Here is a 25,397-nt window from a genome sequence, read left to right on the forward strand (position 1 = left end):
CAGTCAGTAACAATTGCCCTCGCTAACACAGGGCTACAGTCAGTAACAATTACCCTCACTAACACAGGGCTACAGTCAGTAACAATTGCCCTCGCTAACACAGGGCTACAGTCAGTAACAATTGCCCTCGCTAACACAGGGCTACAGTCAGTAACAATTGCCCTTGCTAACACAGAGCTACAGTCAGTAACAATTGCCCTCGCTAACACAGGGCTACAGTCAGTAACAATTGCCCTCGCTAACACAGGGCTACAGTCAGTAACAATTGCCCTCGCTAACACAGGGCTACAGTCAGTAACAATTGCCCTCGCTAACACAGGGCTACAGTCAGTAACAATTGCCCTCACTAACACAAGGCTACAGTCAGAAACAATTACCCTTGCTAATACAGGTCTACAGTCAGTAAAATTGCCCTCACCATCACAGGGCTACAGTCAGTAACAATTACCCTCACTAACACAGGGCTGCAGTCGGTAATAATTCCCATTGGAAATGGGACTACAGTCAATAACAATAGCTTTCAGTAACAGAAGGACTACAGTCAGTAGGTATTCCCCCTCTTTGGCAACGCATGAGGACTGTCAGCAACAACTGAGCATAGAAACACATGGACTGCAGTCAGTAACAAAAATCCAGGGCAATAGGGACGACTGCTAATAACAATCACAGAGGGCACCACAGTGCGCCAGTAACAATCATCATTGCAACACACGTACCACCATCAATTAGGACACACAAACGTCCCATCATTGGTCGTGTGTGGGAGACCCTCGCAGACCAATTGCTCAAAGCCACACTGACTGGGAACAGCCATCACAGCCCAACTGGGGGGAAAGGGGGCAACTGGGTAAATTGTTGTTGATTCTTTTATTCAGATGTCCTACTCCCATTTCCACAGTAAGAATTATTGTTCTGAGAGGTCTTCTAAGAGATACCTGTGTGCCCAGATAGTGGTTCGGTAGTCAAACATCTGGAACAGTTGGGAGAGGAACTGTTCTTACACGGCTCCCTAAAAGAAATATCAGACACAAAAATCAGCAAAGGTCACAGACATAATTTAAAACAAATAATCCAGAAACCAGGAGCACTCGCAGGGTGGAAATGGCTGCAGATATTCAACCTTCAGGAGTTTAGGGTTCAGACTAGCTGCCCACCTCACACTACCACTTGGCCAGAAACAATCTCAGAATCTAAAGACATCCACTCATTCTAAAGGGACAAAATGGGCAGGATTCCCCGTTAGCCGACAGCGAAATTGGGAAATGCGATTGGAGAATAGCTTCCGACGCAAAAATCGCGGCATGCGCCAATTTCTCCGTCACCTCGACAGCGACGTCAATGCGTTTCACTCTGCACACACAGTAGACACCACCATTTCCATATCATTAGCGGGCCCGAACCCGGTATTCTCCGGGGCCTCCGTAATTCTCCCCCTCTGGTGGCTGAGTTCCATACCACACGGTTCACTTGTGCTTTTAAAATTGGTGGCTGCTGAGGGAGAGAGAGGGGGTCCGGAATCATTCCAACATCGCCATGGTTTGATGCAGAGTAAAACTCCCTCTACACTGTCCCCATCAAACACTCCCAGTGCAGGTACAGCACAGGGTTAGATACAGAGTAAAGCTCCCTTTACACTGTCCCCATCAAACACTCCCAGTGCAGGTACAGCACGGGGTTAGATACAGAGTAAAGCTCCCTTTACACTGTCCCCATCAAACACTCCCAGGACAGGTACAGCGCAGGGTTAGATATAGAGTAAAACTCCGTCTACACTGTCCCCATCAAACACTCCCAGGACAGGTACAGCATGGGGTTAGATACAGAGTAAAACTCCCCCTACACTGTCCCCATCAAACACTCCCAGGACAGGTACAGCACAGGGTTAGACACAGAGTAATGTTCCCTCTACACTGTCCCCATTAAACACTCCCAGGACAGGCACAGCATGGGCTTAGATACAGAGTAAAGCTCCCTCTACACTGTCCCCATCAAAGACTCCCAGGACGGGTACAGCATGGGGTTAGATACAGAGTAAAGTTCCCTCTACACTGTCCCCATCAAACACTCCCAGGACAGGTACAGCACGGGGTTAGATACAGAATAAAGCTCCCTCTACACTGTCCCCATCAAACACTCCCAGGACAGGTACAGCACAGGGTTAGATACAGAGTAAAGCTCCCTCTACACTGTCCCCGTCAAACACTCCCAGGATGGGTACAGCACAGGGTTAGATACAGAGTAAAGCTCACTCTACACTGTCCCCATCAAACACTCCCAGGGCAGGTACAGCACAGGGTTAGATACAGAGTAAAGCTCACTCTACATTGTCTCTATCAAACACTCCCAGGACGGGTACAGCACGGGGTTAGATACAGAGTAAAGCTCCCTCTACACTGTCCCCATCAAACACTCCCAGGACAGGTACAGCACGGGGTTAGATACAGAGTAAAGCTCCCTCTACACTGTCCCCATCAAACACTTCCAGGACGGGTACAGCACGGGGTTAGATACAGAGTGAAGCTCCCTCTACACTGTCCCCATCAAACACTCCCAGGACAGGTACAGCACGGGGCTAGATACAGAGTGAAGCTCCCTCTACACTGTCCCCATCAAACACTCCCAGGGCAGGTACAGCACAGGGTTAGATACAGAGTAAAGCTCCCTCTACACTGTCCCCATCAAACACTCCCAGGACAGGTACAGCACGGCGTTAGATACAGAGTAAAGCTCCCTCTACACTGTCGCCATCAAACACTCCCAGGACAGGTACAGAGCAGGTTAGCTCCCTCTATATTGTCACAAACTCTCCCAACAGAGCTACAGCATGTTAGACACAAAGTGAAGATTTGTCTACACTGTCCCCATCAAACACTCCCAGGGTAGGTACAGAATGTGTTAGTGTTATATTTGCAATGTGCCACAAAGAGAAAAGGTGCAGAAGTACCAGACACTTGGGTTTCTTCCAAATACGATGGAATGATTCTTCAGGAGATGTTGCTCATACAATACTTAAATAGGGCGCTCTAAGGGCAGCGCGGTAGCGCAATGGGTTAGCCCTGCAAATGAATTGGGTACTCTAAAAATGTTTTTTAAGTGTGCTGAGGATGGACTTCCGGTTGCGGCTATGACCAGCTAAGTCGCACATTTGGCAGCTCCTGCGACAAAGGTGTTTAAGGGCCGATTGGAGGGCCCCGACGGTACTGTAAAGACGAATCCCGGTGGGGGAAGGCTCCCTGAGGAGAGTGAGACCAACTTTATGGTCGGTACTCGGAGAGGGGCGACAAAAAAAGCGGCAGCAGCTCCCCAAAAAAAGCGGGGGAAGAGGACCAAAATGGCGGCCGGTGGTGCACTAGAAGATTGGAGAAAATGGGCGGAGGAGCAGCAGGCCGCTCTCCTCCGGTGTTTTACGGAGCTGAAAGTGGAACTCTTAGAGTCCATGAACGCGACGACCACAAGGCTGATGGGGGCCCAGGCGACCCAAGAGGCGTCGATAAGAGAGCTGCAGCAGGAGATGGCGGTGAGGGAGGAGGAAGCCACGGTCCTCGTGGGAAAGGTGGAGGTGCACGAGGCACTCCACCTGAAATGGCAGAGCCGCTTTGAGGAGCTGGACACGCGAATGAGGCGGAAGAACTTGAGGATCCTGGGCCTAGCAGAAGGCCTGGAGGGGCCTGATCTCCCGAAATATGTAGCGGAGATGTTGAGCTCCCTGATGGGAGAGGGGGCCGGTCCATCGCCCCTGGAGCTGGAAGAAGCATATCGGGTCATGGCTAGGCGGCCTAGGGCAAACGAGCCCCCGAGGGCGGTGCTGGTGCGGTTCCAGCGTCTCTGCGATCGGGAGAAAGTGCTGAGGTGGGCCAAGAGGGAGAAAAGCAGCAAATGGGAGAATTCGACGGTGCTGATATATCAGGACTGGAGTGCGGAGGTGGCAAAGCGGCGGGCCCGGTTTAACCGAACGAAGGCGGTGCTGCACGCAAAAAGGATCAAGTTTGGAATGCTGCAGCCAGCGCGCTTGTGGGTCACCTACAAGGACCAGCACCATTACTTTGAGACCCCAGAGGAGGCATGGACTTTTGTTCGGGAGGAAAAGCTGGACCTGAACTAGAACTTGGGAACGCCGGCGGTCGAGGCCGCCCGAGTACCCTTGACTGATCAAGTGGCCCATGTCTTTCTTAGGCCAGGTCGGAACTTGGTTAAAGTTGATGGATCGTTTGGTTTCTTTGAAACTTGTGTTATGGGGGGTTTCTTTGTTCCTTTTTGTGTGTCTCTTCCCGTTGCCAACTTCCCTTAATTATTGTTGTTGTAGGGGGGGCTTTTTTACTGTTTTTTGATCTGTTCTTTAAGGGTTATGGTTACTGTTGGTTAAGTACGTTATTATTGGGTAGTTATTTAGTTATTTAGTTATGCAGGCATAGTTATGTATTTATGTATTTATTTGCGATTGGTTATTTATATTGTTATATTGTTAAGTTGGGGAGGCGGGACGGGGGGGGAGCAAGTGGGTTATGCGTGTTTTCTTTTTCTCTTTTTTCTTCCTCTCGTTTTAAGGGGGCTTTGTTATCGGTGTGGATGGGGACGGGGGTGGAATTGAAGATGGCGGGGTAGGGTGTGGCCGGGCGAAAGCGCGGGCTCCCCCCTGTTTCCCGCGCGCGGGACGGAGGAAGGGGGAGGAGAGAAGAGTGGGGTGTGGCCAGCAATGGCGGCTTTTCCCGCGCTGAAGCGGAGTCAGAGAGGGATGGCAAGGGGGGGGGAGGCCCCTCCCCCCCCCACATCGGGAGGAGTCGGAGTGTGGCAGGGGCAGCCGGGTCAGCGAAAACCAGCTGACTCTCGGGAGTACGATGGTGGATACACTGCGGCTAGGTGGGGTCCTAGCCAGGGGGGGGGGGGGGGGGGGGGGGAAGGGGGGTTAGGGGGGGATACCGGGTTGCTGCTGGAAAGGCTGAGGACGGGAAGGGAAGAACGGGAGGAGAGAGGGGGGGGGGCCATCGCCATGGGGAACGGGTCAGAAGGGGAGGGTCGACCCGGGGCGAACAGGGGACAGAACATGGCTAATAGACAGGGGAAAGGGACGGGTCGCTCCGCGACCCGGTTGATTACTTGGAATGTGAGGGGGCTGAACGGACCGGTCAAGAGATCAAGGGTTTTTTCACACCTAAAGGGACTGCAGGCGGATGTGGCAATGTTGCAGGAGACTCACTTGAGAGTAGTAGACCAGGTGCGCCTGAGAAGGGGGTGGGTGGGACATGTGTTCCACTCAGGCTTGGACGCAAAGAACCGGGGGGTGGCGATTTTGGTGGGAAAGAGGGTGTCGTTCGTGGCGGCGCAGGTGGTAGCAGATAAGGAGGGTAGGTACGTGATGGTGAAGGGTAGGCTGCAGGGAGAGAATGTGGTGCTGGTAAATGTATATGCCCCGAATTGGGATGACGCGGGTTTTTATGAGGCGCCTGTTGGGCCTCATTCCGGGTCTGGAGGCAGGAGGCCTGATCATGGGGGGGGACTTCAACACAGTGCTCGACCCTGGGCTGGACAGATCGAGTTCCAGGACGAATAGGAGGCCGGCAGCGGCGGAGGTGCTAAGGGGGTTCATGGAGCAGATGGGGGGGGGTAGACCCTTGGAGATTTGGCAGGCCAAGGGCGAGGGAGTATTCTTTTTTCTCCCACGTCCACAGGGTGTACTCCAGAATAGACTTTTTTGTACTGAGCAGGGGGCTGATTTCGAGAGTGCAGGACACGGAGTACTCGGCCATTGCGATTTCGGACCATGCACCACACTGGGTAGAGGTAGAACTGGGGGAAGCACGGGACCAGCGCCCGCTGTGGCGCCTGGATGTGGGGCTGCTGGCGGACGATGAGGTGTGCGGAAGGGTCCGGAAGGGCATTGAGAGATATCTGGGCACGAACGACACGGGCGAGGTGAAGGTGGGGGTAGTATGGGAGGCCCTGAAAGCAGTGATCAGAGGAGAGCTGATCTCCATAAGGGCACACAGAGAAAGGAAGGAGAGGCAGGAGAGGGAGAGACTGGTGGGGGAACTTATAGAAGTGGACAGGAGATATGCGGAGACACCAGAGGAGGGGCTGTTGAGGGAGCGGCGCAGTTTACAGGCCCAGTTTGACCTACTGACCACTAGGAAGGCGGAGACGCAATGGAGAAGGGCACAGGGTGCGGTCTATGAGTACGGGGAAAAGGCGAGCAGGATGCTAGCACACCAGCTGCGCAAGCGAGATGCAGCCAGAGAGATTGGGGGAGTGAGAGAGAAGGGAGGGAACGTAGTGCAGAAGGGGCAAGAGGTGAACGGGGTCTTCAGGGATTTCTACAGGGAATTGTACCGGTCTGAGCCGCCCAGGAGGAGGGGGGGAATGGAGAACTTCCTCGATAGATTGAGGTTCCCAAAGGTCCAGGAGGAACGGGTGGAGGGGCTGGGGGCGCCGATAGAGCTGCAGGAACTAGTTAAAGGGATAGGCCAGATGCAGGCGGGGAAGGCGCCGGGGCCGGATGGGTTCCCGGTGGAATTTTATAAGAGGTATGTGGACTTGGTGGGTCCAGTGCTGGTGCGAGCCTTCAATGAGGCGCGAGAGTGGGGGGCTCTGCCCCCGACAATGTCACAGGCCCTGATCTCCTTGATCCTGAAGCGGGACAAAGACCCTGTACAGTGCGGGTCCTATAGGCCTATCTCCCTCTTGAATGTAGATGCCAAACTGTTGGCAAAGGTCCTGGCAACCAGAATAGAGGATTGTGTGCCAGGGGTAATCCATGAGGACCAGACGGGTTTCGTAAAGGGACGACAACTTAATACAAATGTCCGGAGGCTGTTGAATGTAATTATGATGCCAGCAGTGGAGGGGGAGGCTGAGATAGTGGTAGCACTGGATGCGGAGAAGGCATTCGATAGGGTGGAGTGGGAATACCTGTGGGAGACGCTGGAACGGTTTGGGTTTGGGGAGGGATTTATCAAGTGGGTGAAGCTGCTGTATTCGGCCCCGATGGCGAGTGTGGTTACAAACGGGAGGAGGTCGGAGTATTTTGGGCTCCATCGTGGTACCAGGCAGGGATGCCCCCTATCCCCCTTACTATTTGCATTAGCGATCAAACCGTTGGCGATGGCACTGAGGGGTTCAGGGGGTTGGAGAGGACTGACAAGGGGAGGGGAGGAGCATCGGGTATCACTCTATGCGGATGATTTGTTGTTGTATGTGGCGGATCTGGAAGGGGGAATGCCGGAGGTAATGGAAATACTAGCGGAGTTTGGGGACTTTTCGGGATATAAATTAAATGTGGGTAAAAGTGAGGTCTTTGTGATACACCCGGGAGATCAGGGGGAGGGAATTGGGCGGCTCCCCTTTAGGAGAGCAGTAAAGAGCTTCAGGTACTTGGGGGTGCAGGTGGCAAGGAACTGGGGGACCCTCCACAAGCTGAACTTTTCAAGGCTGGTGGAGCAGATGGAGGAGGAGTTCAAGAGGTGGGACATGGTACCGCTGTCGCTAGCAGGGAGGGTGCAGTCAGTCAAAATGACGGTCCTCCCGAGGTTCTTGTTTCTGTTCCAGTGCTTGCCCATCTTCCTCCCCAGGGCCTTCTTCAAGAAGGTAACTAGCAGCATTATGGGCTATGTGTGGGCGCATGGCACCCCTAGAGTGAGAAGGATTTTCTTGGAACGGAGTAGGGACAGTGGAGGATTAGCGCTACCCAATCTTTCCGGATACTACTGGGCGGCGAACGCATCGATGGTGCGCAAGTGGGTGATGGAGGGGGAGGGGGCAGCTTGGAAACGTATGGAGAGGGCGTCCTGCGGCAATACAAGCCTGGGGGCGCTAGTAACGGCACCATGGCCGCTCCCCCCCACAAGGTATACCACGAGTCCGGTAGTGGCGGCCACCCTTAAAATCTGGGGGCAGTGGAGGCGACACAGGGGGGAAGTGGGGGGTCTGATGGCGGCGCCACTGAGAGGGAACCACAGATTTGTCCCGGGGAACACTGGCGGGGGATTCCAGAGCTGGAACAGGGCGGGCATCAGGCAACTGAGGGACATGTTCATAGAGGGGAGGTTTGCGAGCCTGGGAGAGCTGGAGGAGAAATTTGAGCTCCCCCCGGGGAACACGTTTAGATACCTGCAGGTGAAGGCATTTGCCAGACGACAGGTGGAAGGATTCCCCTTGCTTCCCGATGGAGGGGCGAGTGATAGGGTGCTGTCAGGGGCCTGGGTCGGAGAAGGGAAGGTCTCGGACATCTATAAAATAATGCAGGAGGTGGAGGAGGTACCGATAGAGGAGCTGAAAGACAAGTGGGAAGCGGAGCTGGGAGAGCAGATAGAAGATGGGACATGGGCGGATGCCCTAGAGAGGGTCAATTCGTCGTCGTCGTGCGCAAGGTTGGGCCTCATCCAATTTAAGGTGCTGCACAGAGCCCATATGACGGGGACTAGGATGAGTCGGTTCTTCGGGGGGGAGGACAGGTGTGTTAGGTGTTCGGGAAGCCCTGCGAACCATGTACATATGTTCTGGATGTGTCCGGCACTGGAAGAGTTCTGGGAGGGGGGTGGCGGGGACGGTATCGAGAGGGGGGGGAACCAGGGTCAAACCAGGGTGGGGGCTAGCGATTTTTGGGGTTGGGGTGGAGCCAGGAGTACAGGAGGCAAGGGAGGCCGGAATATTGGCCTTTGCGTCCTTGGTAGCTCGGAGAAGGATCTTGATTCAGTGGAGGGACACAAGGCCACCAAGCGTTAACACCTGGTTAAACGACATGGCAAGCTTCATCCAATTGGAAAGAATCAAATTCGCCCTGAGAGGGTCGGTACAGGGGTTCTTCCGGCGGTGGCAGCCCTTCCTTGACTTTCTGGATCAGAGATAGGAACCGGAGGCCGAAACAGCAGCAACCCGGGGAGAAAAGGGGGGGGGGGGGGGGGGGGGGGGGGAGGGGAGGGGGGGGGGGGGATAGCAACGAAGGGAGCACGTCAGCGGGGGGGTCGCGGGCAATGACTGCCCGAGGCCATCGGCAGAAAGAAAGGGAAAAACGGTTTGGTTGCTAGACTGATAGCGCGGAGGGGGGGGGGGGGGGGGAGGGAGGGTGGGGGGGTGCGCGCGGGGGAGGGCGTGGGGAGGTTTTTCCAGGGGGGACTTGTGGTGTTATAATTTAAAATGTAATAGGGGTAAATGTTTGTATCGAAAAATTTCAATAAAAATTATTTTTAAAAAAAAAGTGTGCTGAGGATGAAGGAACTGGCACGCAGTTATTTTTGGTTGCTGGGTTGGATACTCAAATCGAAAGGAAAGTGGGGAAATGTCAGTCCTGTGCCAACCTAAGGAACACTCCGCTGCTGTAACCCATATACCCGTGGGAATGGCCGACACAGCCATGGCAGAGAATACACATAGACCACGCTGGCCCAGTTGAGGGACACATGTTCCTAGTTATTGTTGATGCACATTCTAAATGGTTCGAAAGTGATTATGTAATTACGGCGGCAGAAGTGGGATGAAATATTTGTGAGATTTGGTAGAGCAGGTCATAAGTGACAATGGAACTCCTTTCACTTCCAAGAAGTTTAAAGACGACTTAAAAGGAAATGGTATACAGCACATCAAGACAGCTCCGTACCCCCCTACAACAAATTAAATGGCTGAGTGATTCATAGTCACTTAAACACTCAATCAAAGGATCAAGGTACATTGTCAAATCGAGTAAATAACTTCTTGATATATAAAAACACCACACCTGCAATGACACAGTGTTCACCAGCAATGCTGCTCTTCCAAAGAAAGCTAAGAACTTGATATCGCCTGATTCTTCAGAGAATGTCAAATGATAACAAGCACAGATCTAAAAGAAGTGTATTCAGTCAAGGAGAGTGAATACCAGCAGGAAGCTACAATGCAAATGCGAAGTGGGTACCTGCAGTTATCCCATCAAAAACAGGTCCAATATCAGACACCGTAAAGAAAGAGAATTTGGCGATTTCATACTGGCCAACTGCTAGCTTCACAAAGTGAAATCGCTGAAACTTCCCAAGTATTTGCATCAAAAAATCTAAGCAGCGATACTTCTTATCAGAGGCCAAACACAGAGACAAGTTCACATTCTGTTTCTGAAGAATCTTCAACACAATTGGAGACGGACACTGAAGAAAAGGAAGACAGTTCAAAGGTCTCAAGTAGCCAGGTACTAGGACATTGAGTACAATCCAAAAGAAATAGATATCCGCCTGAAAGATTGTATATATGTAATGGTGCAAAGTAATATATCTAATGTTTAATGTCTGCTGCTTAATCATTCAGAACAGTTGTCCTTTGGACTAAAGAAGAGGGAGGGGTGTATTGTATTTAAGTGATACAGCCCTGCTAGTGGAATGTCACGTGATCTGTAGGGATGTCGGCAGAGTGTTTGCATGGGCTTCAGTTCTCCATCTTTTATTATCATAGAATCACTACAATGCAGAAGGAGGCCATTCAGCCCATCGAGTCTGCACCGGCTCTTGGAAAGAGCAACCTACTTTTTTTTTCATATAAGTTTAGGGTAACCAATTAATTTTTTCCAATTAAGGGGCAATTTAGCGTGGCCAATCCACCTACCCTGCACATCTTTGGTTTATGGGGGTAAAACCCACGCAAACACGGGGAGAATGTGCAAACGCCACACGGACAGTGACCCAGAGCCGGGATCGAACCTGGGACCAAGGCGCCATGAAGCACCAGTGCTAACCACTGGGCCACTTTGCAGCCCCTATCCTCAGCATACTTGGATGTCTCTCATGTGGTTGGTCAAGGATTTTATTATGCAAGCATGGAGGAATAATCACTTGGATTCCTCAGAATAAAACTCCGTTCTGGTCTGTCAACTCAAATCTTCTTGTTATGTTGGACTTGAGGTCTGGATATTTGCGCTTTATGTCTGTCATTGTTCCTTTTTGGACCATATCCATAACCTTCCCCATCACTGGGTCAGTTCTTGTGTATTTCTGTATTTGCGATGAAGTCACAGGATGTTGACAAAATTTTCTTCAGGTTCTTGTTTGCGTTTTAACAGCAACCTTGACAAAACATCACCATTTGCAGTTGATCTGATATACAACATTTAATGTCGTAAGTGTGTGCTGATAATATCACAGACCATCTCTGTAACCTACTAACTGCTAAAGAAGAAATACCTTTTATATGGTCTGAAGATTGTCATCAAGGGTTGTGACCTGTCAAGAGCGCAAAATTACATCGGGGTGCGATTCTCCCAGGCCCGCGCCAGTCCGGAGAAACGCCACAACCGCGCCACGCTGCCCTGACGCCGGCACGCAGTTCTCCGAGGTGTGGAGAATCGGCGCCATTTGCGCCGGTGCGTTTGGCGCGGCGCTGGTCCGCCGATCCTCCGGGCCGGATGGGCCAAGCGGCCGCGCGGAAAAAGCAGCGGTCCACACCTGGCATCTGCCAGCGGGAACTCTGCGAGAAGGGTCAGGGGACGGCCTGTCGGGGGGGGTCTCTGATGGGGTCTGGCCCGCGATTGAGGCCCACCAATCGGCGGGCTGGCCTCTCCCCCCCCCACCCGGGCCTACTTGGTTGCGCGTCCGGCCCCACAACCCCCGCGCCATGTTGCGTCAGGGCCGGAGCGTTCAGTAAGGCCACCGAGCACATGCGGGTTGGCGCCGCCCCCAGTGCATGCGCGGGTTGGCGCCGCCCCCAGTGCATGCGGGGGTTGGCGCCGCCCCCAGTGCGTGCCAGGAAGTAAAGCTGGAGAGGCGTGAACCGCTTCAGCGCCGTGCTGGCCCTCTGTGGGGGACAGAATCGCTACTGCCCGCGCCCGTTTTGCACCGTTGTGAAACGCGACGGTGTTCACGACGGCACGGACACTCTGTCCCGCGATGGGAGAATCGCACCCGTAGTGTTGAATCTTCTTACCCCGAATATAACCCTCAAAGCTTCTTTTTCTAGCTGAGGGTAATTTGTTTCAGTGCTAGTAAGAGTTTGTGAAGCAAATGCTATTGGTTGTTCCTCTCCTGCAGGCATTATGTACAGGACATAGGGTAATGCATTGCAAGCATTGTAACTTCCGTTTGGGATTGCCATGAATCAAATAGCTTTGACTTCTTTAAGGCTTTCTTTACCTCTTTATACACACTTTTGCATTCTTTTGTCCAGTGCCAGACCTGTTTAGCACATAACAAAGTGTGCAAAGGCTTCAGTCGGGTTGTGAAATTTGGGACAAATTTGCCATAATAGTTTATTAATCCCAGAAATGACCTCCGTTGCACCACATTTTGAGGACGTGATACTTCTAAGATTTCTATCAACATTTTTGGTTCTTTAGTTTACGGATGCCTTGAAAAAGTCACACTTTTCCTTTTTAATTTGGAGATTATGGTTTTGTAGATGTTCCTGTGTAGCTTCCAAGTTCTTCAAATGCTCTTGTTCACTTGAGCCGGTGATGAGGATGTCATCTAGATAGCATTGTACACATTTAGCCTACTCAGAATTTGATCCATAGACCTCTGAAATAGAGCAGGTGCACATGTTATCCTAAATAGAAGGCTCCTGTAATGGAATAGACCTTTGTGCATCACGAGAGTGAGTAGTGGCTGTGATTTTGTAGCCATATTCACTTGTACCCCTGTGATAGATCTACTTTACTGAATTTCTGACCTCCAGAAAGTCTAGCAAATAAGTCTTCACTCAAGCGGCAGTGGATAGTGATCTGTGCACAATACGAAGCTTACTGTTGTCTTAAAATTTCCACATATCCGTACTGAACTATCTTGTTTTAGTACAGGAACTATTGCCATAGCCCAATCACTTGTAATATCGGGTTTGGTCTGATGGTGTATGGTACGGTTCTGGCTTTGAAGCATTTTGGCATACTGTTTAGCTTAATTTTCAGTTGGACTTAAACTCCTGACATTGCGCTCAGTGAGTTTTCAAACATCTTTTTATGCTTTCTAGAAGTTGCTGTAGGTCATTCTTTTAATCAACTAGTTGATTCACCACTCCCCAGTTGAATTTCGTTTTACCCAATCATGTTCTACCAAATAAATCAGGAACGTTCCCCTCGACAATTTGGAGAGACTACTCTGCTGTTTATCCATTTACTTCCACTTTTAACCTAATTTATCCTTTTAGTGGTATGATCTCTTCTATGTATGTCTGTAAGATAACATTTGATGGTTTCAATGGCAGGTGCTTCAACTTCTGGTTATAGATCATCTCCATTGTCTTGTCCCTGCTGGGGAGGATTCTTTCTCGAGCAGGGTCGGGGGGGGGGGGGGGGGGGGGGGGGGGGGGGGGGCCTCACCTGACGAAGGTGAGAATGAGTGGTTTCTTTCCGGGGAGTGGGGGGGGGTTGTGGAAGACACATGTGCGCGGTGTTCCCGGGGGCCAGCCAACCACACCCATATGTTCTGGTTGTGTCCGAAGCTGGTAAGCTTTGGGGTCTCCTTCTTTAGCCTATGTCAGCGATTTTTAACGTCAATCTGGAGCCTTGTCCATTGGTGGCCAATTTCAGGGCATCAGAGTCGCCGGGGCTGTGAATGAGGGTGGTCGATTGAAGGGTCCTACCTAGATGGCAGCCATTCACTTCCTTCTTTAAAGAGTTAGTCACCATCAGTGGTTGGGGTGGGTGGCCCCTATACACTTCCATTTTTACTTGGTTACCATCAGGTTTTGGGAAAACCCAGCAACATTGTTGATCACACCATACCAGCAAGATGCCTAGTTTCAGTTCTTGAAGATGTTTCGGTACACCGTCTCCTAAGGGGCCTTGAACTTAGTCTATCATCTTGTAGACTCGACTAGTAGGCTTAGATGTTTTATTTTTCTTTGGTACTTTTTGCCACAGTTCTTGCACTTATTTTCTCCACTCCAGCTGAGTGTCCAACTTGTGCACATCGTAGAATTTACAGTGCAGAAGGAGGCCATTCGGCCCATCGAGTCTGCACCGGCTCTTGGAAAGAGCACCCTATCCAAGGTCAACATCCCCACCCTATCCCCATAACCCAGTAGCCCCACCCAACACTACGGGCAATTTATCATGGCCAATCCACCTAACCTGCACATCTTTGGACTGTGGGAGGAAACCGGAGCACCCGGAGGAAACCTACACACACACGGGGAGGATGTGCAGACTCCGCACAAACAGCGACCCAAGCCGGAATCGAACCTGGGACCCTGGAGCTGTGAAGCCATTGTGCTATCCACAATGCTACCGTGCTGCCCACGGTCCAAGGATGTGCAGGTTAGGTTGATTGGCCATGATAAATTGCCCTTAGTGTCCAAAATTGCCCTTACTGGGTTATGGGGATAGGGTGGAGGTGTTGACCTTGCTTAGGGTGCTCTTTCCAAGAGCCGGTGCAGACTCGATGGGCCGAATGGCCTCCTTCTGCACTGTAAATTCTATGATAATCTATGATTAATTGAGGAAAACGTTTGGCACAACATCGTGGGCCGAAGGGCCTGTTCTGTGCTGTATTTTTCTATGTTCTACACTGTCCCAATAACATTATTTTTGAACCGAGGTTTCCACTTGGTGCTGCATACTCAGAAGTGACCAAGCTGACCCAAACTCTATCAATATTGGACTTTCTTCTTCAGCAGTGACTGGACATACCAAAGTCTTGGCTGGATTAGAACCTGAGTCCCACAGATAAACGTTCAGTGTCGAACGCACTAAATCACCAAATCCACCTGTAGTAAGAAGTATTGACAGGGACTTGGTCCAGACCCTGCTGTAAGCCAATGTTGACTAATGCAAATAGAATAAGTATAACTGACTCACTCTGTACAGGATTTGCACTGGCCATCATGCTGGTAATATCCCGTCTGACACCCTCCACATTGAGTATTGGATATGTTCGAACCTGAAGTGACAGTCAACACATGGAATTAGGGGTGAACTCAGAGTTTCCAGGACAATTATTTTCAGTGTTCCTACAGTCAATAACTAGATTTAAGATCCAGAGCCTGATGCTAGAGACATGATACGGTGGATGAGGTGAAAAATTAGCTCTCGTCTGCAAATCAGTAAGAATAGGTAGGTTCTGTCTTGGACCACTGCCTCTCAGTCGCCTACCCCCACTCACTAATCCATACCCACAATAACCCACCTCCTCATTAACCTGATCTCCACACAATATCTGACCCCCTCATTAACCAGACCCACACACAATAACTCACCCCTCATTAACCTGAACCCCCCACAATAACCCATCTACCATTGAGCATTCACCCTAACAGTAACCCACATGCTCAATAACCCACCCCTTCATCAAACTGGCAACCCCCCACCCCCCACCCCCCCCCTCATCCCCCGGCCACCCCTGAATAACCCATTTTCTCTCTATCCTGATCTACTGACCTACTCCACAATAACCTAATTCCTTGACAACCTCCGTTTCAGGATATCCTGACCCCGTTACAATTACCCCCCGCTTACTGGCTTTCAACTCCCAAAATAACTTGGCCCGCACATTAACTTGTCCCCCTCACGAATCAGTCCCTTCACTAAAAAGATCGTTACTCACACATTTTGATGACCTGTCTGTGCCTGCATTCGGAGCACTTCTCACAGTAGAAACTCTGACAGTTGGGAAGGTGACATTTCTTGTACTGGTAGGAGTGGCACCCACACACAGTGTTATTGGTAGCGGTGCAGCTACGAAGAGATATCTGGAAATCTAGAGGAAAATAGACATGCTTGTCAATAACTGGATCCAATCCCAAAGCATGTCGGAGACTAGGAGAGGAGTGACATGGCAACAGACAAAGTGAAAGGGACAGGTATGGAAAAGTTGTGAGATATAGAGAGATGGAGAGAGCTAATTGCAGCTCATTTTTAACTAAAATGTTTCCACAGAGTGACAGTAGAGTGGGACCCAAGACCATTGCTGAGGGCCTTCCCCCTCGGAGCTGCAGGAACTGGGCTGGTTTAAGGATCCAGTTGGGGAAAGTGGAGCCACTCACCTTTATCGCACAGGGTGCAGCTTTGACATTCGTTGACATAATTCTCAAAGGCGAGGTAAGTTTCCTTTGGGCAAGACTTGCAAACTGGCAGCTCACCATTCTTCTTACAGGAGCTGGCTACATAGGAACCTGAAAATATCAACTCATCACAGTCAAGAACTGTTCCACCATGAACCAATCATTAACACTTCTCAAACAGCTATCTGGTCCTCACATTTATCCACAATCTCAAATGGGTACAAAAGGTTGAATCTGCACACAGAGTGGGCACAGTGGGGACACAGGGGTAGAGTCTTTAAGATAGAGGTAGATAGGTTCTTGATTAATAAGGGGATCAGGGCTTATGGGGTGAAAGCAGGAGAATGGGGATGAGAAATATCAGCCATGATTGAATGGCTGAGCAGAGCCGATGGGCTGAATGGCCGATTCTGCTCCTATGTCTTATGGTCTTATGGAGGGGCACAGGGTATAGAGGGTACTGGATATAGAGGTGACACAGGATTATAAGAGGGTGTAGGATATAGATAAAGACAGCGTGGGGGCACAGGGTACAGAGTATAGAGGGTTATAAAGGGGATAGGTGTGGAGGTAGAAACAGAGGCTGAGGTAGTAAATGAATACTTTGCAGCTGTCTTCACAAAAGAAGAGGATTCTGTTGATGTCTCTGGACAGGAGAAATTAGTGGCCAAATTCTATGGGATAAATATCGATAAAAAAGAGGCACAAAAGTGGTTGGCAGCAGCCAAAGTAGAAAAGTCAGTAGTAACATGGATATGAAATTGAATGAGTGACACAAAACAAAAAGGAGTGTTGGACGGTTGTATATCTACCCAAAGGAAGGTTTATAGTGGAGTTTCCCAGGAATGGTGTTTGGACACCTGCTCTTCCTGATATATATTAATGACGTTCACTTTGGTGTGCAAGGCACAATTTCAACATTTATGGATGCTATGAATCTTTGAAGTATTGTGAACTGTCAGGAAGACAGTCTGGGACTTCAAAAGGACATGGACAAGTCGGTGGGATGGGCAAATGTGAAGTGATTCACTTTGGTAGGAAGAAGGCAGAGAGACAATGTAAAATAAAGGGTATGATCCTAAAGGGACTGGATATATATGTGCATAAATGACTGAAAGTGGTAGGACAGGTTGAGAGAGTGTTTAATAAAGCATTTGGCATCCTAGCCTTTATCAGTAGGAGTACAGAGTACAAAAACAAAGAAATCATGTTAAACCACATAAAGCACTGCTTTAGCCTCAACTGGAGTATTCCATCGTGTTTGAGGCACCACACTTTAGGAAGGGTATAAAGACATTAGAGAGGATGCAGAAAAGATTCACGAGAATGGTTCCAGGAATAAAAAACTTCAATTAAATGGATAAATTGGAGAAGTTGGGACTGTTCTCTTTGGCAAACAGAAGGGTGAGAGGAGATTTGATAGACATATTGCAAATCATGAGCGGTCTGGAGAGAGTAGATAGAGATAAACTGTTTTGATTGGTAAAGGACCAAGGACCAGAGGGCCCATATTTAAAGTCATTGGCAAAAGAAATAATGGCAACGTGGGGAAATATTGTTTCACAAAGCGAGTAGTTGGGATTTGGAATGCACTGCCTGAGAGGCAGCAGATTCAATTGAGGCTTTCAAAAGGGAATTGAAACATTTACTGGAGTGGCCCAAGGTGAATTGCTCCTTCAGAGAGCCAGTATAGACATAAGTGAGCAAATGGCCTCCTTCTGTGCTGTTAGCATGCTATGGTTTGACATTCTGAAGAACCATCATATGCCATTGAGTAAACCCCAGTTGAGTATCTTGTCTAATTCTGGGCACCAAATTTTAGGAAGAATGTTAAGGTCTCAGAGAGGATGCAGGGAAGATTAATTAGAATGGGACCAGGGATGAAAGACTTTAGTGGAAAGGATGGGAGAAACCATTTTTTATCCTTAAAGCAGAGAAAGTTAAGAGGAAATTTGATAGAACAGTTCAGAATCCGTGAAGGTTTAGATCGATGAAATAGGGAGATTTATGTTCCCCTGTGGAAGAGTTCGTAATCAGAGGATATAAATTTAAGGTCATTAGTGCAAGAATCAGAGGTAATATGGGGGAAAAAATATGCAGTGAGTTACTCCAAACTGAAACGCACTGTGTGAAAAAGTGGTGGAACTAAATTCAAAAATAACTCAAAAGGTAATTGGAGAAATATTTGAAGATGAAATATTTACAGAGCTTTGGGAAAAGGGCAAAGGAGAACAATTAATGACTAGCCCTTTCAAAGAGTTGCTGGCATGCATGATGGGCTGAATGGCCTCCTTCAGTGCTGTATCATTGTATGGTTCTAGAGGACAGAGTAGAACTGACCTGCAGGGCACTTTTTGCAGCAAAAGGATGTTTGCGAATCCCGATATAAGTTGTTTTCACAAATACCAGAGGTTCGCTTTCCTCGCCTACGCACTCCATCTTTCCAAATTCCTAGCTGCCTGTCCTTCCTAATAATTCTTGTCAGGTTCCATTCTGTTGGTGATCGGCTCCAGGAGACACCTGTTGTCCAATGACTGAAGCTTCCAGAAGCAGATATCATGGCACAAAGCTGGGAATTGGAGGATTTAAGTGTTACTCTGCAATTCTTCATTGACACAAAAGAACTAGAAATATTTCCATCTGTAAATACAGCAGCACCACTAGTCTCGACTAATAAAAGCAACACCTGTACTCATGGCTAATATACACCAACACCTGTAATCCCAACACGCATTCAGCAATACCTTTTGGACCAGCTAGCAAACAGCAACACCTGTATTCCTGGCTAATATAAAGCAACATCTGTCTTTTTCATTAATATATATCAACATCTGGATAATATACATGATGTGACCATCAATTCACAAGACACGTGGTTGGAAGTGAACAGTGGTTTTAATAGTCTTACAACAGAGCCTGCCTGCGACGAGATGAACTGGCAGGCAGGCTCACGACTGCAAAGCTTTATACTTCTGGTTAGTGGGAGGAGCCATGGGCAGAACCATGGGCGGAGCCAAGGGTGGAGCCCAGTACAAACTCCTCATCTCCCCCTATGGGCAGAGCCGTGCAACTGCTCGTATACCGAGCTTACAAAGACACAACACATACAATATAACACAGTGTGAATTACTAGATTGTGATTCACCACAATACACCAACAACTTTACTGCTGGCTAACATACAACAACCCCTGTACTCCAAGCCAATGTACAGCAACATCTACACTCCTGGCTAGCATACACCTTTAGTCCTTGCTACGCATGTACTCCTTTTCAAGATGGCACTGGAGCATGGAATAACAGCAAACGGGATTATTATTTAAGCGATAAAATATTAAAGCATGCTGCTGTGCAGAGAGACCTGGGTGTGCTAGTGCATGAGTCACAGAAAGTTGGTTTACAGGTGCAACAGGTGATTAAGAAGGCAAATGGAATTCTGTCCTTCATTGCTAGAGGGATGGAGTTTAAGACTAGGGAGGTTATGTTGCAATTGTATAAGGTGTTAGTGCGGCCACACCTGGAGTATTGCGTTCAGTTTTGGTTTCCTTACTTGAGAAAGGACATACTGGTACTGGAGGGTGTGCAGAGGAGATTCACTAGGTTAATCCCAGAGCTGAAGGGGTTGGATTATGAGGAGAGGTTGAGTAGACTGGGACTGTACTCGTTGGAATTTAGAAGGATGAGGGGGGATCTTATAGAAACATTTAAAATTATGAAGGGGATAGGATAGATGCGGGCAGGTTGTTTCCACTGGCGGGTGACAGCAGAACTAGGGGACATAGCCCCAAAATAAGGGGAAGTAGATTTAGGACTGAGTTTAAGAGGAACTTCTTCACCCAAAGGGTTGTGAATCTATGGAATTCCTTGCCCAGTGAAGCAGTTGAGGCTCCTTCATTACATGTTTTTAAGGTAAAGATAGATAGTTTTTTGAAGAATAAAGGGATTAAGGGTTATGGTGTTCAGGCCGGAAAGTGGAGCTGAGTCCACAAAAGATCAGCCATGATCTCATTGAATGGCGGAGCAGGCTCGAGGGGCCAGATGGCCGACTCCTGCTCCTAGTTCTTATGTTCTTATGTTCTTATGGCGACTGTCTGAAAGCTCCCCCCCTCAGATCCTCTTCATATATCTTTTATAACCATTCTAACCTTTTAAAACTCAATTCTAATGCTTATACAATCACAAATCATTATTATCCGTTTACTTACAGATCTGGAAATTCTCACGATAAACCGTACACTTCACCCGCTGTCTATGTTTATGTATTTTCATTATGTATCCTCATGTATTTATCGTATGTTTTCATGTATGGAGCGATCTGCAGGCTTAAGTAGGCTGCTCTTTCCAGGGCCGGTGCAGACATGATGGACCGAATGGCTTCCTTCTGCACTGTAAATTCTATGATTAATAGAACATAGAACATAGAACAGTACAGCACAGAACAGGCCCTTCGGCCCTCGATGTTGTGCCGAGCAATGATCACCCTACTCAAACCCACGTATCCACCCTATACCCGTAACCCAACAACCTTAACCTTACTTTTTTAGGACACTACGGGCAATTTAGCATGGCCAATCCACCTAACCCGCACATCTTTCGACTGTGGGAAGAAACCGGAGCACCCGGAGGAAACCCACGCACACACGGGGAGGACGTGCAGACTCCGCACAGACAGTGACCCAGCCGGGAATCGAACCTGGGACACTGGAGCTGTGAAGCATTTATGCTAACCACCATGCTACCGTGCTGCCCTTTCTTGGGATTCTTGGGAAATATACAGGAACACCAGTACCTACTGGCCAATATGTAGAGGAATGTGAGAAATAAATGGAGGATTATTTTCCAGTGCTGGATTCTCCATAATGCTATAGACGTAGGTATATTCAGGGACATTACTCTAACCTGAAATATCCAATTGTCTCAGAGTGCAGGAGATTATATACTTGCCCCTCTCACCCCTCACTTCCATCGCATTTACTCTGGTTTCACGTGTCATCCCATTGACCCTCTCATTGGCACAACACCATTTAGCCTGTTGGATATTCTCCCTCATTCCTGCTCCTCTCATCCTTCATTTGCTTCATTACTGCCTCCACAGACAATGGAGCACTCCCTCACTACTGCCTCCACAGACAATGGAGCGCTCCCTCACTACTGCCTCCACAACAATGGAGCGTTCCCTCACTACTGCCTCCACAGACAATGGAGCGTTCCCTCACTACTCCCTCCACAGACAATGGAGCACTCCCTCACTACTGCCTCCACAGACAATGGAGCACTCCCTCACTACAGCCCCCACAGACAATGGAGCACTCCCTCACTACTGCCTCCACAGATAATGGAGCATTCCCTCACTACTGCCCCCACAGACAATGGAGCACTCCCTCACTACTCCCTCCACAGACAATGGAGCACTACCTCACTACTGCCTCCACAGACAATGGAGCACTACCTCACTACTGCCTCCACAACAATGGAGCGTTCCCTCACTACTGCCTCCACAGACAATGGAGCGTTCCCTCACTACTCCCTCCACAGATAATGGAGCGTTCCCTCACTACTCCCTCCACAGACAATGGAGCACTACCTCACTACTGCCTCCACAGACAATGGAGCACTACCTCACGACTGCCTCCACAGACAATGGAGCACTCCCTCACTACTGCCTCCACAGACAATGGAGCACTCCCTCACTACTGCCTCCACAACAATGCAGCGTTCCCTCACTACTGCCTCCACAGACAATGGAGCGTTCCCTCACTACTCCCTCCACAGACAATGGAGCACTCCCTCACTACTGCCTCCACAGATAATGGAGCACTCCCTCACTACTGCCTCCACAGATAATGGAGCACTCCCTCACTACTGCATCCACAACAATGGAGCACTCCCTCGTTACTGCCTCCACAACAATGGAGCACTCCCTCATTACTGCCTCCACACCAATGGAGCACTCCCTCATTACTGCCTCCACACCAATGGAGCGTTCCCTCATTACTGCATCCACAACAATGGAGTGTTCCCTCACTACTGCCCCCACAGGCAATGGAGCGTTCCCGCACTACTGCCCCCACAGACAATGGAGCGTTCCCTCACTACTGCCTCCACAGACAATGGAGCGCTACCTCATTACTGCCTCCACAACAATGGAGCACTCCCTCACTACTGCCTCCACAGACAATGGAGTGCTCCCTCACTACTGCCTCCACAGACAATGGAGCGCTCCCTCACTACTGCCTCCACAACAATGGAGCGTTCCCTCACTACTGCCTCCACAGACAATGGAGCGTTCCCTCACTACTCCCTCCACAGACAATGGAGCACTCCCTCACTACTGCCTCCACAGACAATGGAGCACTCCCTCACTACAGCCCCCACAGACAATGGAGCACTCCCTCACTACTGCCTCCACAGATAATGGAGCATTCCCTCACTACTGCCCCCACAGACAATGGAGCACTCCCTCACTACTCCCTCCACAGACAATAGAGCACTACCTCACTACTGCCTCCACAGACAATGGAGCACTACCTCACTACTGCCTCCACAACAATGGAGCGTTCCCTCACTACTGCCTCCACAGACAATGGAGCGTTCCCTCACTACTCCCTCCACAGACAATGGAGCGTTCCCTCACTACTCCCTCCACAGACAATGGAGCACTACCTCACTACTGCCTCCACAGACAATGGAGCACTACCTCACGACTGCCTCCACAGACAATGGAGCACTCCCTCACTACTGCCTCCACAGACAATGGAGCACTCCCTCACTACTGCCTCCACAACAATGCAGCGTTCCCTCACTACTGCCTCCACAGACAATGGAGCGTTCCCTCACTACTCCCTCCACAGACAATGGAGCACTCCCTCACTACTGCCTCCACAGATAATGGAGCACTCCCTCACTACTGCCTCCACAGATAATGGAGCACTCCCTCACTACTGCCTCCACAGATAATGGAGCACTCCCTCACTACTGCATCCACAACAATGGAGCACTCCCTCGTTACTGCCTCCACAACAATGGAGCACTCCCTCATTACTGCCTCCACACCAATGGAGCACTCCCTCATTACTGCCTCCACACCAATGGAGCGTTCCCTCATTACTGCATCCACAACAATGGAGTGTTCCCTCACTACTGCCCCCACAGGCAATGGAGCGTTCCCGCACTACTGCCCCCACAGACAATGGAGCGTTCCCTCACTACTGCCTCGACAGACAATGGAGCGCTACCTCATTACTGCCTCCACAACAATGGAGCACTCCCTCACTACTGCCTCCACAGACAATGGAGTGCTCCCTCACTACTGCCTCCACAGACAATGGAGCGCTCCCTCACTACTGCCTCCACAACAATGGAGCGTTCCCTCACTACTGCCTCCACAGACAATGGAGCGTTCCCTCACTACTCCCTCCACAGACAATGGAGCACTCCCTCACTACTGCCTCCACAGACAATGGAGCACTCCCTCACTACAGCCCCCACAGACAATGGAGCACTCCCTCACTACTGCCTCCACAGATAATGGAGCATTCCCTCACTACTGCCCCCACAGACAATGGAGCACTCCCTCACTACTCCCTCCACAGACAATAGAGCACTACCTCACTACTGCCTCCACAGACAATGGAGCACTACCTCACTACTGCCTCCACAACAATGGAGCGTTCCCTCACTACTGCCTCCACAGACAATGGAGCGTTCCCTCACTACTCCCTCCACAGACAATGGAGCGTTCCCTCACTACTCCCTCCACAGACAATGGAGCACTACCTCACTACTGCCTCCACAGACAATGGAGCACTACCTCACGACTGCCTCCACAGACAATGGAGCACTCCCTCACTACTGCCTCCACAGACAATGGAGCACTCCCTCACTACTGCCTCCACAACAATGCAGCGTTCCCTCACTACTGCCTCCACAGACAATGGAGCGTTCCCTCACTACTCCCTCCACAGACAATGGAGCACTCCCTCACTACTGCCTCCACAGATAATGGAGCACTCCCTCACTACTGCCTCCACAGATAATGGAGCACTCCCTCACTACTGCATCCACAACAATGGAGCACTCCCTCCTTACTGCCTCCACAACAATGGAGCACTCCCTCATTACTGCCTCCACACCAATGGAGCACTCCCTCATTACTGCCTCCACACCAATGGAGCGTTCCCTCATTACTGCATCCACAACAATGGAGTGTTCCCTCACTACTGCCCCCACAGGCAATGGAGCGTTCCCGCACTACTGCCCCCACAGACAATGGAGCGTTCCCTCACTACTGCCTCCACAGACAATGGAGCGCTACCTCATTACTGCCTCCACAACAATGGAGCACTCCCTCACTACTGCCTCCACAGACAATGGAGTGCTCCCTCACTACTGCCCGCACAGACAATGGAGCACTCCCTCACTACTGCCTCCACAACAATGGAGCGCTCCCTCACTACTGCCTCCACAACAATGGAGCACTACCTCACTACTGCCTCCACAACAATGGAGCGTTCCCTCACTACTGCCCCCACAACAATGGAGCGTTCCCTCACTACTGCCTCCACAACAATGGAGCACTCCCTCACTACTGCCTCCATAACAATGGAGCACTCCCTCACTACTGCCTCCATAACAATGGAGCGCTCCCTCACTACTGCCCCCACAGACAATGGAGCGTTCCCTCACTACTGCCTCCACAGACAATGGAGCGTTCCCTCACTACTGCCCCCACAGACAATGGAGCGTTCCCTCACTACTGCCTCCACAGACAATGGAGCGTTCCCTCACTACTGCCCCCACAACAATGGAGCGTTCCCTCACTACTGCCTCCACAGACAATGGAGCGTTCCCTCAGTACTGCCTCCATAACAATGGAGTGCTCCCTCATTACTGCCTCCACAGATAATGGAGCATTCCCTCACTACTGCCTCCACAGACAATGGAGCGTTCCCTCACTACTGCCTCCATAACAATGGAGCACTACCTCACTACTCCCTCCACAGACAATGGAGCACCCCCTCACTACTCCCTCCACAGACAATGGAGCATTCCCTCACTACTGCCTCCACAGACAATGGAGCGTTCCCTCACTACTGCGTCCACAACAATGGAGCACTCCCTCACTACTGCGTCCACAACAATGGAGCGCTCCCTCACTACTGCCTCCACAGATAATGGAGCGTTCCCTCACTACTGCCTCCACAGATAATGGAGCGTCCCTCACTACTGCCTCCACAGACAATGGAGCGTTCCCTCACTACTGCGTCCATAACAATGGAGCGCTCCCTCACTACTGCCTCCACAGACAATGGAGCACTCCCTCACTACTGCGTCCACAACAATGGAGCGCTCCCTCACTACTGCCTCCACAGATAATGGAGCACTCCCTCACTACTGCCTCCACAGACAATGGAGCGTTCCCTCACTACTGCCTCCACAGACAATGGAGCGTTCCCTCAC

General features: G+C 50.2%; 1 protein-coding gene across 2 annotated transcripts in view; it reads right to left on the minus strand.

The window, feature by feature from the left end:
- LOC119979373 (tumor necrosis factor receptor superfamily member 1A-like) overlaps positions 1–25,397 on the minus strand; it is a 51,331-nt gene that overhangs the window by 10,323 nt on the left and 15,611 nt on the right. The window contains exons 2-6 of one of the 2 annotated variants that reach the window (XM_038821503.1): positions 18,280–18,508; positions 15,922–16,050; positions 15,483–15,635; positions 14,738–14,819; positions 936–1,009 (exon numbers count right to left, since the gene is read on the minus strand). In XM_038821503.1, the coding sequence (XP_038677431.1) occupies positions 936–1,009; positions 14,738–14,819; positions 15,483–15,635; positions 15,922–16,050; positions 18,280–18,508 (667 nt within the window). Of the gene's footprint in view, positions 1–935; positions 1,010–14,737; positions 14,820–15,482; positions 15,636–15,921; positions 16,051–18,279; positions 18,509–25,397 lie in introns of those variants that run through there. The other variant, XM_038821504.1, reaches the window with a different exon arrangement.

The sequence above is a fragment of the Scyliorhinus canicula genome, chromosome 16, assembly GCF_902713615.1.
Source record: "Scyliorhinus canicula chromosome 16, sScyCan1.1, whole genome shotgun sequence".
NCBI lineage: Eukaryota > Metazoa > Chordata > Chondrichthyes > Carcharhiniformes > Scyliorhinidae > Scyliorhinus > Scyliorhinus canicula.